Source organism: Mytilus galloprovincialis, chromosome 1 (assembly GCF_965363235.1).
Source record: "Mytilus galloprovincialis chromosome 1, xbMytGall1.hap1.1, whole genome shotgun sequence".
NCBI lineage: Eukaryota > Metazoa > Mollusca > Bivalvia > Mytilida > Mytilidae > Mytilus > Mytilus galloprovincialis.
Window position 1 is genome coordinate 125976130 of NC_134838.1, and position 15658 is coordinate 125991787.

A 15658-nucleotide genomic window follows, 5' to 3' on the forward strand; every position below is an offset into this window, starting at 1 on the left:
CTTCTCGTTTAATAGTATAGATGGGTGTGAGTACGGTCTTCAACACGAAGCATTGGCTCACACTGAACTGCAGGCTATGAAGAGCCCCAAAAATGACTAGTGTAAAGCAATTCAAACAGGAAACCCAACTCTAATCTGTATATAAAAAAAAATGAAACGAGAGACACTTACTAACCACATCAACAAACGACAACCACTAAACATCAGGTTCCTGAATTAGGACAGTTGCAAACAAGTGCAGCGGATTTAACTGTTTTAATTGGTACTTACCTTTACTCTTACATGAGACAATATTGTAACATCACAACATAGAAAGACGAACTATAAAACTATTTTGATTTGAGTGCCATTTATGAATGTTATGTAAACGAACCTCGCGTCAGGCTACCCAAATTAGATGGCGGTTTTGTAATTGAATTCCTTCGAGCCAGTACTGAAGATTTAACACCTAGGGTGGTGATGTATGATTGTATTAGTCGTACTAGGTTGGGAAATCTTACTCTAATCATGATAATATATTCAAATTGCAATACCTGAGTGATAAAAGGCGTCACGTATTTTTGCTGCCACATCATTTTCTTTGACGGCATCAATATAGCGATACCGTTTTAGAATAGTTGGTAATTGGATGTCTAAAGGTCTCAGCATTATTGGGATGACATTGTTGTTTCGTCTTCTTGTTGACATATCCATTGCTTCATGTGCCTCGCCCATACACCAAAGACTACCTAGGTAACTCGAACTCAAAACAAGCAATACTTTAACACTCTTGCACATTTCATTCTTAATATTATCATCAATTGTTTGTCCAGCGACGAAATCTCTCTCAAAATTTGAACACTTCAAGAAGAATCTTTTCTCAAGCTCTTCACAAATTTTGTATACTTCATCTGTATCATCCGACGAGTAAGATACGAATAAGTGATACTTTTTACCAGGAGGTAAGTTAAAATTATTGTCACTATTATGTTGTCTCTCGGGCTGTAATTGATTGTTAGTCGGGTCTGATCCTGTTATCAGTTGTAATACTGGTGTCTTTACACACGTTTGGTCTATACTTTCTTGAACGTTAGTCTCGTATGTTGAATTTGGGCTGATCTCATTATGATTTTTACAAATAACTGTGCTTTCAAAGTCACTGTATTCTTCTGTCGGTAATAAGGCCGTCTTATCTTTTACTTTATTACTCACAACTGAACTGCTAATATGTGATTCCGATATATTTTGTGTTAGTAATGTAGACAATTCTGTTTCATCCTCTGTTTCATTCAAACATTTGTATTGTACAGTCGATCTTCCATGAGCCATTATAGAGATGATTGAGGTATTGGAAGCTGCATCTAATTTTGAAAATGCCAAAAGAAATGTTATCTTACATACAATATCTGAACGTAAAGGGATTGTATTGGTATGCGAAACTTTTGTTTTCTTATAAATAAACATTGAAAACTGTATCGAATATTTAACACATAATAGAAATGTTGTGTTGAATCTTTCGGTTTCATTTGAAAAGTAGGTATCGACTTGTGTATGATGCTCGTGCAGATTCAACAATGTCTATATAAGCATGGTTTGTCTATCTGGGATATATCATATTTTGAATTTTGAATTTAGAAATGACATATTCATAACCATATGACACTAAACCGAATATGAAAAAGAAAGAAAAATTGTTTAATAAAAATTAACAGTCCTGAGTGTATAAGATTTGTGAATGAATTTATCAGAAACAAATACTGACCGGTTTCTCAATATGAAGAAAAAAATATGGATGTGATACACGACAATATTTTCGAAGCCCCTGACTTTGGTACTAACAGGTGATATCAGCCAGAGATACAAAAGACAAAAACAAATATGTACCCAAATTATATAATTTGATTATTTTATTAATTGACGGACGAGTTTCTTTTCATAGCAGTGGTTGTTACAACATTCATAATTTATAAGTACTTTTAGTTTGTTTAATACTTTTTATTACATAGGAAATCTCGAACCAATGAGAACAACTTCATTGAATTTTGGTGGATCGTTGTCTCATTAGCATCATACCACAACTCCATTTTTATAATTTTCTTTTACTCCATATTATAGTTTGAACAGTTCCCGTTTACAATCAATTTTCAAATAGTTAGATGTAGAATTGAGAATGGAAACGTGGAATGTGTCAACTAGACAACAACCCGACCAAATAGTAGAAATCAGCACAAAGCCACCAATTGGACTTCAATGCAGCGAGCAAATCCAGCACCCGGAGGTATTTATATTCTTCAATTTCTTATAAGAAACAAATATATAAACAGCGATCCTATCTTATTTCCATACCAGTTATAAGTTACTATCGAGATTAGCCATGATTTGCCGTGGTACTTATAAACATTGTGGTTGATTTATTAAATTAATTTATAAGACTAGAACATCAGTCATTTTGATATACGGGAAAACATCGTCACTTTGTAAAATGATTATTGTGTAGCACCATCACCGACAATACTTTCACCGAAGTGGTTGAAAGAAAATGTGAAGTCAGGTAAAGTCAAATTCTTCTGAATTTCATTGTATTCTATGTTTTACAGAAACGTAAAATGTTGTAATACTGATTCCTAGTAATATAGCTACCATTTTATATAATAGGGTTGATAGTGATCCTCTACTGGCTTTTCTTTCTCGTCAAATCGTCCGAATCGGACCGGGTGGCACCTGTTTGAAGAAGCATGTGAGTCAAAATTGTAGAACAAAGTTATATCTAATTAGGCATGTTTTCCGAAATAAACTAATTATTTTCAAAGAGAAATTCGTGTAAACAAAACGGATACAGAACGGCAAATATTTTTCAACTGTACTTGAGAAAGATTCTTCTTACCTTTCATCGATTTCGGGGTACTTTTACCTGGTAATGATGATACACTGCAGTGATGGCACTAGTGCGCGTAAAATGAATGCAACAGAATTGGGACGCTCTAAGTAAAATGTCAAGCTTCATTATTCCTATCATGTAAATGCTTACAAAGTATTATCTTTTTTAAATGAATTTAAATATACAGATACAGATGAGCTCATTCTACTTTTACTTTCTCGTTGATTTCGGAAAATAGGAAATTTACCTGTGTTGAATATATATCTGATTTCAAAACAATTATGAAGTATTTGAAAATGAGAATGTTTTAAGCTCAGGTTTAAAGTGGGTTTTTATTCAGTTTGAATAGATCTATTATAAGTAAAATCATTTGCGTACAAATGATCTTGCAACGTTTTCTATTTTGTTATTAAAGCTTCCCCCTCATAAGGCATTTCATCGTTACGAGGCATAGAAATATACATTTTTAAAGTTCAATATCAACGAAGGACAACACACATATAATCTATGACATGCTTACAGATACTGAAAGTAATAACTGTGGACCATCGTCACCAGGACAGTGGTATATACAGTTATTACTTTCAGTGACCGGTTAAAAAGAATTCTAAGTTAATATTTCTTAAACAGACATACTTACCTTTTTGATCAGTTCACTGTTGGATACCGACACACATATTTTTAGATATAGAAATTTATAAAGCTTAATATAGATTATGGGAATCCCAACAAAACAAAGTTGAGAATGGCATGGCTACGACATATATTGTGGTTAGCTACAAATGTTACTGTAAGTATATTTCAAATATTTTATTGTATGGAATAAATAGATGTTGTAGCATTGCAAATGAAACGCTTTGAACCAAATTCTAAATGATGTGGATATATGGATTTCTACTGACCTCTACGGATACATAGAGTGTTGGTAAAATCAAGAGAGGATCCCAGATGGAATTTTCGTTCCCCCTATGGATTCGTAGAACCTGTGGGCAGTTGCGAACGTATTTTACACTAGATTTCTCCTGTTTTGTATACAAAAAAACATTGAAAACAATAACAAAAGTGTTACAAACCGTTTTACTATTTATTCTAACTTCAAGATATCTCAGATAATAAATGACATATCTCATATAATATAAGATATCTTATATGTCTTATATAATCTAGTTTTTATAAGATATCTTATATACTTACATAGTCAACAAACTTGTTACCTATACTTTTATGTATAAGGAGATAATATTTTTGCGAAAAGTAAAAGGAAAAGGACTATGTCTGCTTTTGGTCCTTTTTTGTTTTTGTTTTTGCATCGACTATGAGTTTGAATATCCTTTGGTATCTTCCGCATTTCTAATAACAAGTCAATCAATCTCTGGATTTTTTAATTTTCCTCTCAGTCTCAATACGACTCAAATATCCATTGGCTATTCATAGGAGTTATTGCTCTTTGTGTTTCTTTGTTACATAAGATCTAGGTCTATACTGATACATCCCGTCATTGTGTTATAGTGCCATGGTTAATTTTCGTATTTTTGTCTTTTATGTTTGCTAATGAGGTTTGTCTTTATGCGTTTTTGTTTTCCTTTGTTACATATGACCTGGCTCTATACTCAATACATGGCGTCATTGTATTATTTTGCTATGGTAAATTTTTGTATTCTTGTCTTTCATTTTGCTAAGGTGCTTTGTCTATATGCCTTTTGTGTTTCTTTGTTACATATTTAAAATTGAGAATAGAAATTGGGAATGTGTCAAAGAGACAACAGCCCGACCACAGAAGAATCAACAACAGAAGGTCACCAATAGGTCTTCAATGCAGTGAGATTTTTTTTTTATAGTGATTAAGATTATAACACAATGATGACTGCGGTACCCCATTTTGTTTTTACATTTTTACATATTATGTCGGTTCTTTGTTCACGCATCGTTGTTAAAACAATGGAATTTAATTCAGCTTTCATACAAGTGAGAGGTTTTGCTAGCTATACAACCAGGTTTAATCCACCATGTTTTACATAAGAAAATGCTTGTCCCAAGTCACGAATATGACAGTTATTATCTGTGTGTTTGATGTGTTTGAGGTTTTGATTTTTCTATTTGATTACAGACTTTCCTTTTTAAAATTTCCAAGGAGTTCGTTATTGTTTTTAACTTTTTTTCTTACTTCTAATGGAACAAAATGCAGGAACGGACTGTTAGGTTCATGCTTAGTTCAAAATATAAAAGATACATAATATGATACTTAAACGGCTTGTCATACTTTTGTTACTGTTTTCAATGTATATTGTTATACAAAACTTGATTTGGCATAAAATTTCGGACCTCTCCCCTCTGAATGTCAAAATTATTTCGTACTTAACATTTTGACATGTTTTGCATGTAAGTAAATAGTATGTATATTTGTGGCATTCCAATGTGTATACAAAAATGAAGTTGGAATTAAACGCGACGAAAAATGCAAGACTATATCTGTTACTTCGTGAACAGCAGGTACAATTTAAAAAAGATATATATTTTTCATTTTGAACTAAGCATGAACCTAACAGCCAGTTCCTGCATTGCGTTCCATTAGTAGTAAGAAAGAATAATAATAATTAAAAACCAATTGTTCAGAGAACAATTGAAAGTCTTTCCACATCAACGAAATTTTGATAAGATAGTTTCTATATACATTTGTATGTAGAATGGGAGATAATTGGCCACTTCCGGTTTGTTGGAAGTCATTTTAGTCTTCAGTAATCAGTTAATGTATTTATATGTAGAATGGGAGATAATTGGCCACTTCCGGTTTGTTGGAAGTCATTTTAGTCTTCAGTAATCAGTTAATGTATTTATATGACAAAATATATTAATTCTGAGTACTTTTATATGAAAAACTTGCAAAAAAGGCTACTTCCGGTTTTCTCAAGGTCACTTCCGGTAGTCATTTTTCAAGGTCATATGTCACCTAACCTTTGTACAAGGTCAAATGGCTTTATAATGAAGTTAGTTGAAGTTATATTCAAATAACCTCATATCAAGACATTTCAGGGGCACTAACTCCTATAAGATGCAATTAAATTGTATAAGACTAAATGTAGCATATCTTCATTACAATAAAGCAGACATTTTGCACTTGTTCTTTTATTTGTATCTTTCAAAGTGTCAGAGAAAATGCAAAAACAAGCAAAAGTCACAATTGAGAACTTGACCTTGACCTTTGACCTTGACCTCATTTTCTAAGTTAGGACCTAGGGGACTCAAATAAAAATATCCCAGGCTTATACGGTTAACGGTTGATGAGTTGAAAATACATACCGATAAATTTATTGTGTAAGGGTAGATAACTCCTATAAAATTTCATCGAATCTCTTCGATCTTAATTAGCCAAAAATTCCTGAGGATGTAACAAACAATTTGTAAAAAGAATTTTGTCGATATCTTTTTTTGTTACGAAGGCGATGCACTCTGATGATAAACAGTGAATAGGGAGATAACTCTAACAAAGAAAATGGTTCGCCTTAGCAGGGTGAAATTTAAAAGCGCATAAACTATACGATACCATATGAGAAATATCTAAGCAACATATTGCGAAACAAACATTTACCGCAAGAACAAAATTTGGCGGAAAAAAAAATAAAATAATAATAATTAAAAACCAATTGTTCAGAGAACAATTGAAGGTCTTTCCACCAGTTAATATCTATTTTGATATTAAAATATTAAAAATCAGTCTAAAATGTCAGTTCATATGGGTTTATGATGTATAGATATGAATTTAAAGCAAAGGTCAAAATCTAGAACGTCAAATAAACCTATGACCTTGACCTCAATTTCAAAGTCACAAACTGAGGATCTCAAATCAAAAGACCCTAGGTCTCTAATATGTATGGTTAATAAGTTATATCACTTTACACATAATTTTAGATATGATAGGGGCAAAAACTCCCATTCATTGTCTACGCACCCTTTCAACTAAAATTATTAAGTTACGACATGTCGCAACTAACAATTTAGTCAAAATAATTTGTCGATATCTTATACAGTTTCTGGAAATGAGTGGAAATAAGCCTAATTCAAAAATTAGAAAATGACCTTGACCTTTGACCTTGACCTAATTTTCATTTTTTTGGACCAAGGACCTCAAATCAAAAGATCCTAGGTTTCTATCACTTATGGTGTTCCATTTTAAAATACATTTCAAAATTTCAAATACAAAAGGGGAAATAACTCTCATATGGAGCGTTCATATTGCTTCGGTCGAAATTGGACAAATCATGCGTAGGATATAACAAGCAATTTTATAAAATAAATTTGTCGTAATCTTTTACGGTTGCGAAGGAGTCGTGATCACAAGGAAAACAGTGTTTGGGGAGATAACTCCTACAAAGAAAAGTATTCGGTTACGCAGGGTAAATTTCAAAAGCGCATAAACTGTTCGATATCATATACCAAATATCTAAGCGACATATTGCCAAACAAATATTTATCGCAAGAACAAAATTAGGCGGAAGAAAAAAAAAATAATCAGAAGAAAAACAATAGGTCTTTCCACAGAAAAGTGGAAAGACCTAATAATAATAATAATCAGAAGAAATACAATAAGTCTTTTCACAAAAAAGTGAAAAGACTTAATAATAATAATCAGATCAAAAACAATAAGTCTTTCCACAGAAAAGTGGAAAGACTTAATAATCAGAACAAATACAATAGGTCTTTCCACAGAAAAGTGGAAAGACTTAATAATCAGAAGAAATACAATAAGTCTTTTCACAAAAAAGTGAAAAAACTTAATAATCAGAAGAAATACAATTAGTCTTTCCACATAAAAGTGGAAAGACTTAATAATCAGAAGAAATACAATTAGTCTTTCCACAGAAAAGTGGAAAGACTTAATAATAATCAGAAGAAATACAATAAGTCTTTCCACAGAAAAGTGGAAAGACTTAATAATCAGAAGAAAAACAATAAGTCTTTCCACAGAAAAGTGGAAAGACTTAGTTACTATAAACTAGAGATATAGGATACAACAGATACAGTTAAGTCGGCCTCATAGCTTGACTTACATCTAAACATTGACAATGAGGGTCAGTTGAAAACAAAACTTTACGACAAAAGAGAGATGATTTCAGCTTCCCAATTGTGAACATTCAATTTCTAAGTAGCAACATTCCAGCAGCGCCTGCAAACGTAGTATATATCTCCCAAGTGATACGTTATTCCCATGCTTGTATTTTCTATCATGATTTTCTTGACAGATGATTGGTGCTCACAAGGAAGCTATTTAAACCAATAGTTCAAAATGGTGAAGTTGAAATCATCCCTTCGTAAATTTTACAAATTTTATCAAGAGTTGGATGACCGTTCTGTAATAACCGTTTCACTGATGATATCGGATATGTTCCTTACGTCGTTACAACAAAACCCTTACCTTTTATGAATGTGACCTACCGAATTAGACTATTTACCTGATTTGTATTAACTTAAGCAACACGACGGGTGCAACATGTGTAGCAGGATCTGCGTACCCTTCCAGAGCACCTGTGATTACCCCCAGTTTTAAGTGGGGTTCTAGTTGCTTATTCTTTAGTTGTCTATGTTGTGTCATGTGTATAATTATTTGTCTGTTTGTCTTTTTTATTTGTAGCCGTGCGTTGTCAATTTATTAGTTTGACAGTCCCTCTGGTATCATTCGCCCCTTTTTCATTGAAAACTGTATATACAATTTTTTCTTCTAAATCTTTTTTTCACGATACATATATTTGCCATCTTTTAGGAATACATTTCAAGACAAAAGCTTTTGCTCATATAAGAAAATGTATGAACAATTAATAGGATGAGTTTGTTTGAAATTTTGCAGTTTTCCTTTCATTAATGAAGGTCTTAAGCACATACATAAAATAATTGTCAAATGGATGAATAAATTGTACTGTAAGATATTAGATTTATGATACTTTTTTATTTTGAAAAATGGTGATGCCAAGTTATGTCGTTTAAACCGTCGTTTTTTTTATTGTTGATATTTATTTTCAATTTTAGATTGCTTGGATGGCGTGCTTACCTTCTGAATTATTGTTCAAATCAAGGTGTTTAAGATCATGTCCTAAAGACACATTTATTTCTCAACAAAAATGTGTTGATAAGTGCCCACCGAATACTGAACAACTAGATACGGAGATGTCTAAGGTTTGTTATTTTGAAGATGAATTTACTTGTCAACCAAATTTCTGTGACGATGACTATCCGTTTTGTTACAGAATGAATTGCCTGAAGACATGTCCGGAATATACTGTAGAGTTTAATCATACATGTTTGATAAAATGTCCAATGGATGCTTCATTCTTAACATCTAAAAGCTGTGAGGGACTTTGTTGGATTGGAGACAAATCATGTTCAAAAACGTGCCCAAAGTCACATCCCTTTGTTTTTCAGACAAAGACATTGAAACGTTGTTTAAAATCTTGTCCAAAATACACAGAAGCATCGTTGGAAAATATGACTTGTAATTTACATTGTCCGTTAATGAAGCCATTTTTACTCAATAATACATGCATCAAAAAATGCCCAAGAAATCAAATGTATATATCAATTTATAAATCAGATTATAACGAAATCTACGTCTGTACATCGATATGTCCGGATAGCACTGTTAACGATAATTACAGATGTGTTCCAGCATGTCCAAAAGGAAAACATTTATTCAACGGTACTTGTGTATTGGCATGTCCAAAATCTTTCATCTATTTGTATCCAAAAACTGCAAGATACCAGCGAACAGATATCGCGAAGTTTGGTTTAGCTGATTTTATTTGTGTTGCCTCATGTAACAGTAATAATACAATTGACTATTATGGTAAACCTTCCCAACTTGTTTTCGGTAATATGTGTTGTGAAAATTGTCCAAAAAATGCAACCTATGAATTTAATGGATTCTGTTTGTCATCGTGTCCACTAGACCATCCATACGAAAAGTCATCGTTGCGCAGTGTTTTGTGCGTTAACAAATGTGAAAATTTGTATTACAAGAAGAAATGTGTAACAAACTGTCCTAATGAAGCAAGATACACTCAAAATGTGTCTTGTGTTGATATCTGTGGAGGACCATTTCCGTTTTCTTATGAGAAGATTTTGGAAAATTACTTCAGTTTTAATGAAGAAACTCACAAAATGGAAAATGAACGAGAATTTCATTGTTTAGAGAGTTGTCCAGTTAACACTTTTATTTACAATGATACAAATTGTGTGACTTCGTGTCCTTTGGATAAAAACTATGAAATGAATAATTCCTGCATTGAGAGCTGTCCCGATTCTCATGATAAATATTTGCCACACGGTTCTCATTTTAAATGCGTCGAGAAATGTACCGTATTAACACATGAAAAAGTGTGTGTATCACAATGTCCAACTCATGCAAGGTATGTTTACAACAGTTCATGCGTAACGAATTGCTACGACGATCTTCCATACAAATTTAATGAAGTTATTACAATAAAAACTAGATACCATACTTCAACAAAAGACAACTATAAATGTATTGAAAATTGTCCCACAAATTCATTTTTATACAATAATACACAATGCGTCACGCTGTGTCCGTTAGATGCTAAATATCAAATGAACTTTACATGTGTCAGTGAATGCAATTTCAAATTTCCATTGGAAAGAGAAGATATAATCCGATTTAAAATATCGGACTGGCCATTGAAGTATAAAACCAACCATATACATGAATGTTTAGATGAATGTCCTTCTAATAATGTTATTTATAATGCCAGTAAATGTTTATCTGCATGTCCATTGGAAGCAAACTTTGAGATTAATGGTTCATGCCATGAAAATTGTCCGGCTTATTATGACTACAAACTTCCAGTAGGTTCCTACTTCAAATGTCAGAATGAATGCTCAGAAATGTTAATATTTAATAAAACATGCGTAGACTCATGCCCTAGTGAGGCTAAGTACGAATCGAATGGAGCATGTGTACCTTCTTGTGATGTATTCAGTCTCTATCGATTGACTTATTCCAAAAAACTGAGAGGGAAAATGACTCATTATTGTCTTGATAGATGTCCTTCCAATACTTTTGAATTCAATAGATCATGCTTAACATCGTGTCCGGAGAATAGTTTTACAGTAAATTCCACATGTTTAGTTGACTGCCCAACAACCATGTCAACGAACTACACTAAAAATAGTAACGGGTACGGTTTGTACACATGTGTTGAAAGTTGTCCTAAAAATACCGTCTTTTATAACAAAACATGTTTTGACAAATGCCCAGGAAACTTACGAAACCATTTGTCAACCTACACAAATACGTGTCCATCGACACATCCCTATACAGACAGTCACACTCATTGTGTAAAGCAATGTGAAAATGTTTATGTAGTTAGTAAAGATAACTTTTGTGAAGAAAAGTGTCCGAAACTTATAAATTTCATTGAAGAGAATGTTTGCACTGAAACCTGCAATAGTCGGAAAGCCGTTTATGAAATAACTGCACAAGGAAAAAAGTGTTACAAAAGCTGTCCAAATCACTTACTATTAATGGAGGGTAGAACTATATGTGTTGATAAATGTTCAACGAAAATGCTTATAATTGACGGTATTTGCAGAAAACTTGATAAATGTCCTGACCACAAGTTTATCTAACATTCTGATATAGGAAGACGCTGTACGAACCGATGTTCTGATAAATTCTACCTTGATGGTTCAAACTGTGTAAATGAGTGTCCTAAACAGAAAGTAATAGCAGGACTAGAATGTGCTGATTCCTGTCCACCATCATTTCCCCTTAGTTATAAAGGATATAGTTATAGAAATGCTAGAGTTATATGTTACAAGCAATGTCCTTCTGGATTTGTAGCGAATGATTCAAAATGTATAGATGAATATGACTGCAAGAAAAGCTTTTTCTCTTACAACCATGTTTGTTACAAGCGCTGTCCGTATCTAACAGTTGAAGATCAAGATCATACTTGCCAATCGATGATTCAATATCTATTTACTACTGTCTTTTGCCTGATTTGTGTGGTGGTTATATTGACATTGTTTTATCTCAATTCTTGTTATACCGGAAAATCATCGGTAGCAGATAATGATGCTTTACAAGAAGACGAAATTGAGGTAAGTCAAACTAGATTGCACTTTAGATCTATCTATTTTAAAAATGAATGAGGAATAAGATGCCCTAAAAAGTCTAGGTTCGCTAACCTGATAAAAATAAGTCATTTTGATATTCATTTGTTCACTTTAGTTGCAATCAGTTATTCAATTTGTAATAATAATAATAATAATAATAATAAATACAGTATTTATAAAGCGCATTATATAATAAGAAAAATTGCTCTGAGCGCTTCACATTTAAACATATATAAAATACAAAAATACATAAAACATAAATTACAAAGCACTATCTTAAAAGAATCAAACAAGCATATAAAAATGTATAAGATACTTAAGAAAAAGAAATAAAGAAATAAAAGAAATGAAAAATGCATGTACCCTAAAATATACAAAACTGTCTAAAACTAATGCAGTCAATTAAAAGTATATAAAATCTACAAGAAATCCTTAAAAGCAGTCCAAAATAAATGAGTCTTGAGTTGCTTTTTAAAAACATCTTAAGAATTTACACTCCGTTAAGACGATGGCAAATTGTTCCAGAGTGTAGGTACAGCCTTGTCAAAACGCCTTTCACCGTAGCTTTTCGTTCGAACGTCATTTGGAGGATGTAGGAGCATACTATTTTCCGACCTGAGGGATCTACTTGGCTTGTATGGCGTAATTAAATTTTGAAGGTAACTAGGAGCCTATGCTGACTTGCTAGTAGATGTTTTTTGCTGACTACTTTGGCTTCCAAGTTCTCTCAACTATTTGTTTCTTTCGAAGGGTAAACATAACTTTCGGGGTTGAGTTCTCTCTTTAAGGGTCAATTGACAATTTCGGTCACATAGTTTATTTGAAAATCGTTATTTGCTTACAACCTGTGCGATTTGCAAATTCTCTACAAATGATATAGAAATGCATTTTAAGAAATGGATGAAAATTGTCATTTATGTACAATAAAATATATAAGAAGTCAGTTGACAGTTTAGACCATGTTACTAAATTCTAAATCTTATTTTCCTGAACATCTTTCCTATTTACAGCTGTTCAATATCCAGTATGTTTTCTGTAAAAACTTTTAACAATCATTTTAAAAATCAATAATTCCTCCATGGTTTCAATTAACATGTCAGGATTTTCATAGTCTTTGAAAAAGATAATTTCCTGACATTTTTAAAATCAAAGTTTCTCTATCCATCTATAGTATTTTGAAAGATAATTATTTTGAAATATTTTCAAATGACTCATCACAGGAATAACACTAGTATAATTCTAAAATGTTTATGACGTAGATTAAATATTCATAACAGAGACCTGCATAGATATGCATCTAACAAAAATAGGGAAGTGTGATTTGAACTGGTTCATTTTTTAAATTTCACAAGTACATAGCACTGACTCATTTGAGTTTGTATAATATATAATTAATATAGATTAATAGGGTTCTAATTTTTGGGGTTTCATATGGAATTGAAAATATATTTGGTTGAACCCATTACGAATCATTCATTTTATAATTATGAGAATTATATGGTTTCGGGTGCATCACTCAATAGTAGCAATAATTTGCACTCTTTCTCTATTTGTCTTGATGTTTTAATTTAAACCTGGCAAATGATCACTTTCAAACAATGCTCATTCACCCCGAAATTAGACTAATATTGAATAATCTGGGCTCTCGGTCTTTAATTCAGTCTATTTATATTGATGCTTGCAAAGATTTTATGTATTTGACCTTATGTTTCGACTCCGGCAGCCTGGTATAGCTTTTCTAGAAACACATGTTGAGATCAATAGAATATGTAAATTATTTTTTATATCAACACACTTGGGTCAGTTCCACTGGTAAAATATCGGTATATATGCGTACCTTCTGCCAAGTAGCAAGGCATCGTGTATTGGCAAGATTTGAATGATACATTTTAATTTTATTTTTTGTGTATGAATTATAGATTATTTTCTTCAGATACTAAATCATGAAATGGATAGTCCCCATATCAACGTATTAATGCAGAATGATTCGTTAACAGAAAATGTAACCGAAAACAATACAGAATGTCTACTGAAAGAAGATGCTGTGGCCGAAATTGACGACGGATACACAATTCACAATCAATAAAAACAAAATAACAAAATAAAAAGACATAAGTTCCATGCTAGTGTAAAGCTTGCAAACGATTAAAGCCAGTGTACTACTCACAACATCAATGCAATGCTGGACGATGTTTATAAAAGTAGACAATACAACCGTATGATTCAAATGTTAAAAGAAACTTTGTATTTATTTCTTATAAATGTAAAAGTATATATTATATCCATTTTGATATTATTTCTAATATATTTCATGTTATTAAAGTGATTTATTATGAGTGACAGTATCGATTGAAGCGTTTATAAGGGTCACTAGAATCACACAAGGGCCATCATGGTTGGTACATAAGCATGGAAAGTATTAATCGAGAATAGATTCCATTTAGGCAAAGAGATAACCTTCAGTTTAAAATTTCTTAATCTGTATTTAAAAGTGGCAAATGAGGAGCAGATTTCCATTCAGGAACAACAAACATGCATTTTGCTTTGTCATGTATTATCGTGTTTATAGTCATGGCAACTAACGATGGAGATTGCATTAGCCAATAAATGTCACCCCCTTCACACGACTCATCAGTGACGCTCATATCAAAATATTTATAAAGCCAAACAAGTACGAAGTTGAAGAGCATTGAGGATCCAAAATTTCAAAAAGTTGTGCCAAATACGGCTGAGGTAATCTATGCCTGGAATAAGAAAATTCTTAGTTTTTCGAAAAATTCAAAGTTTTGTAAAACAGGAAATTTATAAAAATGACCACATTATTAAACATTAGTTTCAGTTCTGCAATCATCGGGATCAATGTCACTACTTATTTGATCAGCATGCTAAATATCAGTTCTCGATACCGAATTCATTTGTAAACCCATGCTCTTCTTCGATCAATATTTTTGAATATATATGTTAACTTACGACTTTCTGTAATTTTTAAGTTTTGCTCCCAACCTCCAATATATGTGTACAATTTTTATTGTCAGCATTATTTTTAACTTTTTTCAAGACAAGAATCATATGTGTTCAAAACTTTTCTTACCGTCCCTAACTCACAGGTAGAACTTTTAAACTGTCTGCTCGCAATGTGATTTCCATAAATATCATAATCTACATTCTGAAAATCCAAAATTTTGATGAAATATCTTCATCTGAGGCATCACAAAATAACTCAAAATTATAAATTTCAGTTTAGTTAACCAAACAAATATTAACACCTACTACATTATTCATCCTTAGTGTCCATAATATAACCTAACAACCTCGCATTCTGTGAGGGGAACCAGCTACATAGTTCGTTTGCAACAAAAATTCGAAAGAAATTTCAACTTCTATTTCATCTAGTATCTAGTTATAAGACACTAGCCCGAATCTCGATCACCACCTAAACCATCGTTTATAAACATGATGAACCTTTTACCTACCAATCTCAAATGTTCAAATTATTTTCGTAGTACATTGAAAAAAACTACTACTTCCGTAGCCAAACCTAAATGGCAGTAAATTGAAAACAAAGTATCTTATTTGACTTCAACATCTCTAGAAAACTTCTATGTGTTTGACGAACTTCAATGTGATGATAAGCTGACAATCGATCTAGAACTAATAAAATCTAAACAGAAAAAAAAAAAT

At 32.2% G+C, this 15658-nt stretch overlaps 2 protein-coding genes across 3 annotated transcripts in view; one reads left to right on the forward strand and one right to left on the reverse strand.

Annotated features, from left to right (window-relative positions):
• LOC143066338 (uncharacterized) overlaps positions 1-3540 on the reverse strand; it is a 29665-nt gene extending 26125 nt beyond the window's left edge. The window contains exons 1-3 of the mRNA XM_076239323.1: positions 3498-3540; positions 2620-2700; positions 534-1340 (exon numbers count right to left, since the gene is read on the reverse strand). Of these exons, the coding sequence (XP_076095438.1) occupies positions 534-1308 (775 nt within the window). The 5' untranslated portion in view covers positions 1309-1340; positions 2620-2700; positions 3498-3540. The remainder of the gene's footprint in view (positions 1-533; positions 1341-2619; positions 2701-3497) is intronic.
• Positions 3541-3584: 44 nt separating this feature from the next.
• LOC143057876 (uncharacterized) lies at positions 3585-14514 on the forward strand. 2 transcript variants are annotated; one of them, XR_012972848.1, is made up of 3 exons: positions 3585-3647; positions 8876-11962; positions 13911-14511. XR_012972848.1 is itself a non-coding variant. In XM_076231332.1 (3 exons), the coding sequence occupies exons 1-3, from the start codon at positions 3603-3605 to the stop codon at positions 14061-14063; spliced, it is 345 nt and encodes a 114-aa protein (XP_076087447.1). In that variant the 5' UTR covers positions 3591-3602; the 3' UTR covers positions 14064-14514. The 2 variants fall into 2 exon arrangements, 1 of the variants encoding a protein (XP_076087447.1); XM_076231332.1 differs by having other exon boundaries at positions 3591-3647; positions 8876-9022; positions 13911-14514.
• Positions 14515-15658: the final 1144 nt, after the last annotated feature.

Excerpts from the sequence above, each read along its gene's own strand:
- LOC143057876 (XM_076231332.1), top strand. The coding sequence starts at position 3,603 with ATGGCATGGCTACGACATATATTGTGGTTAGCTACAAATGTTACT. Across the intron at positions 3,648-8,875 it reads GGTTAGCTACAAATGTTACT|ATTGCTTGGATGGCGTGCTT; the intron begins GTAAGTATATTT and ends TTTCAATTTTAG. Across the intron at positions 9,023-13,910 it reads TAGATACGGAGATGTCTAAG|ATACTAAATCATGAAATGGA; the intron begins GTTTGTTATTTT and ends TATTTTCTTCAG.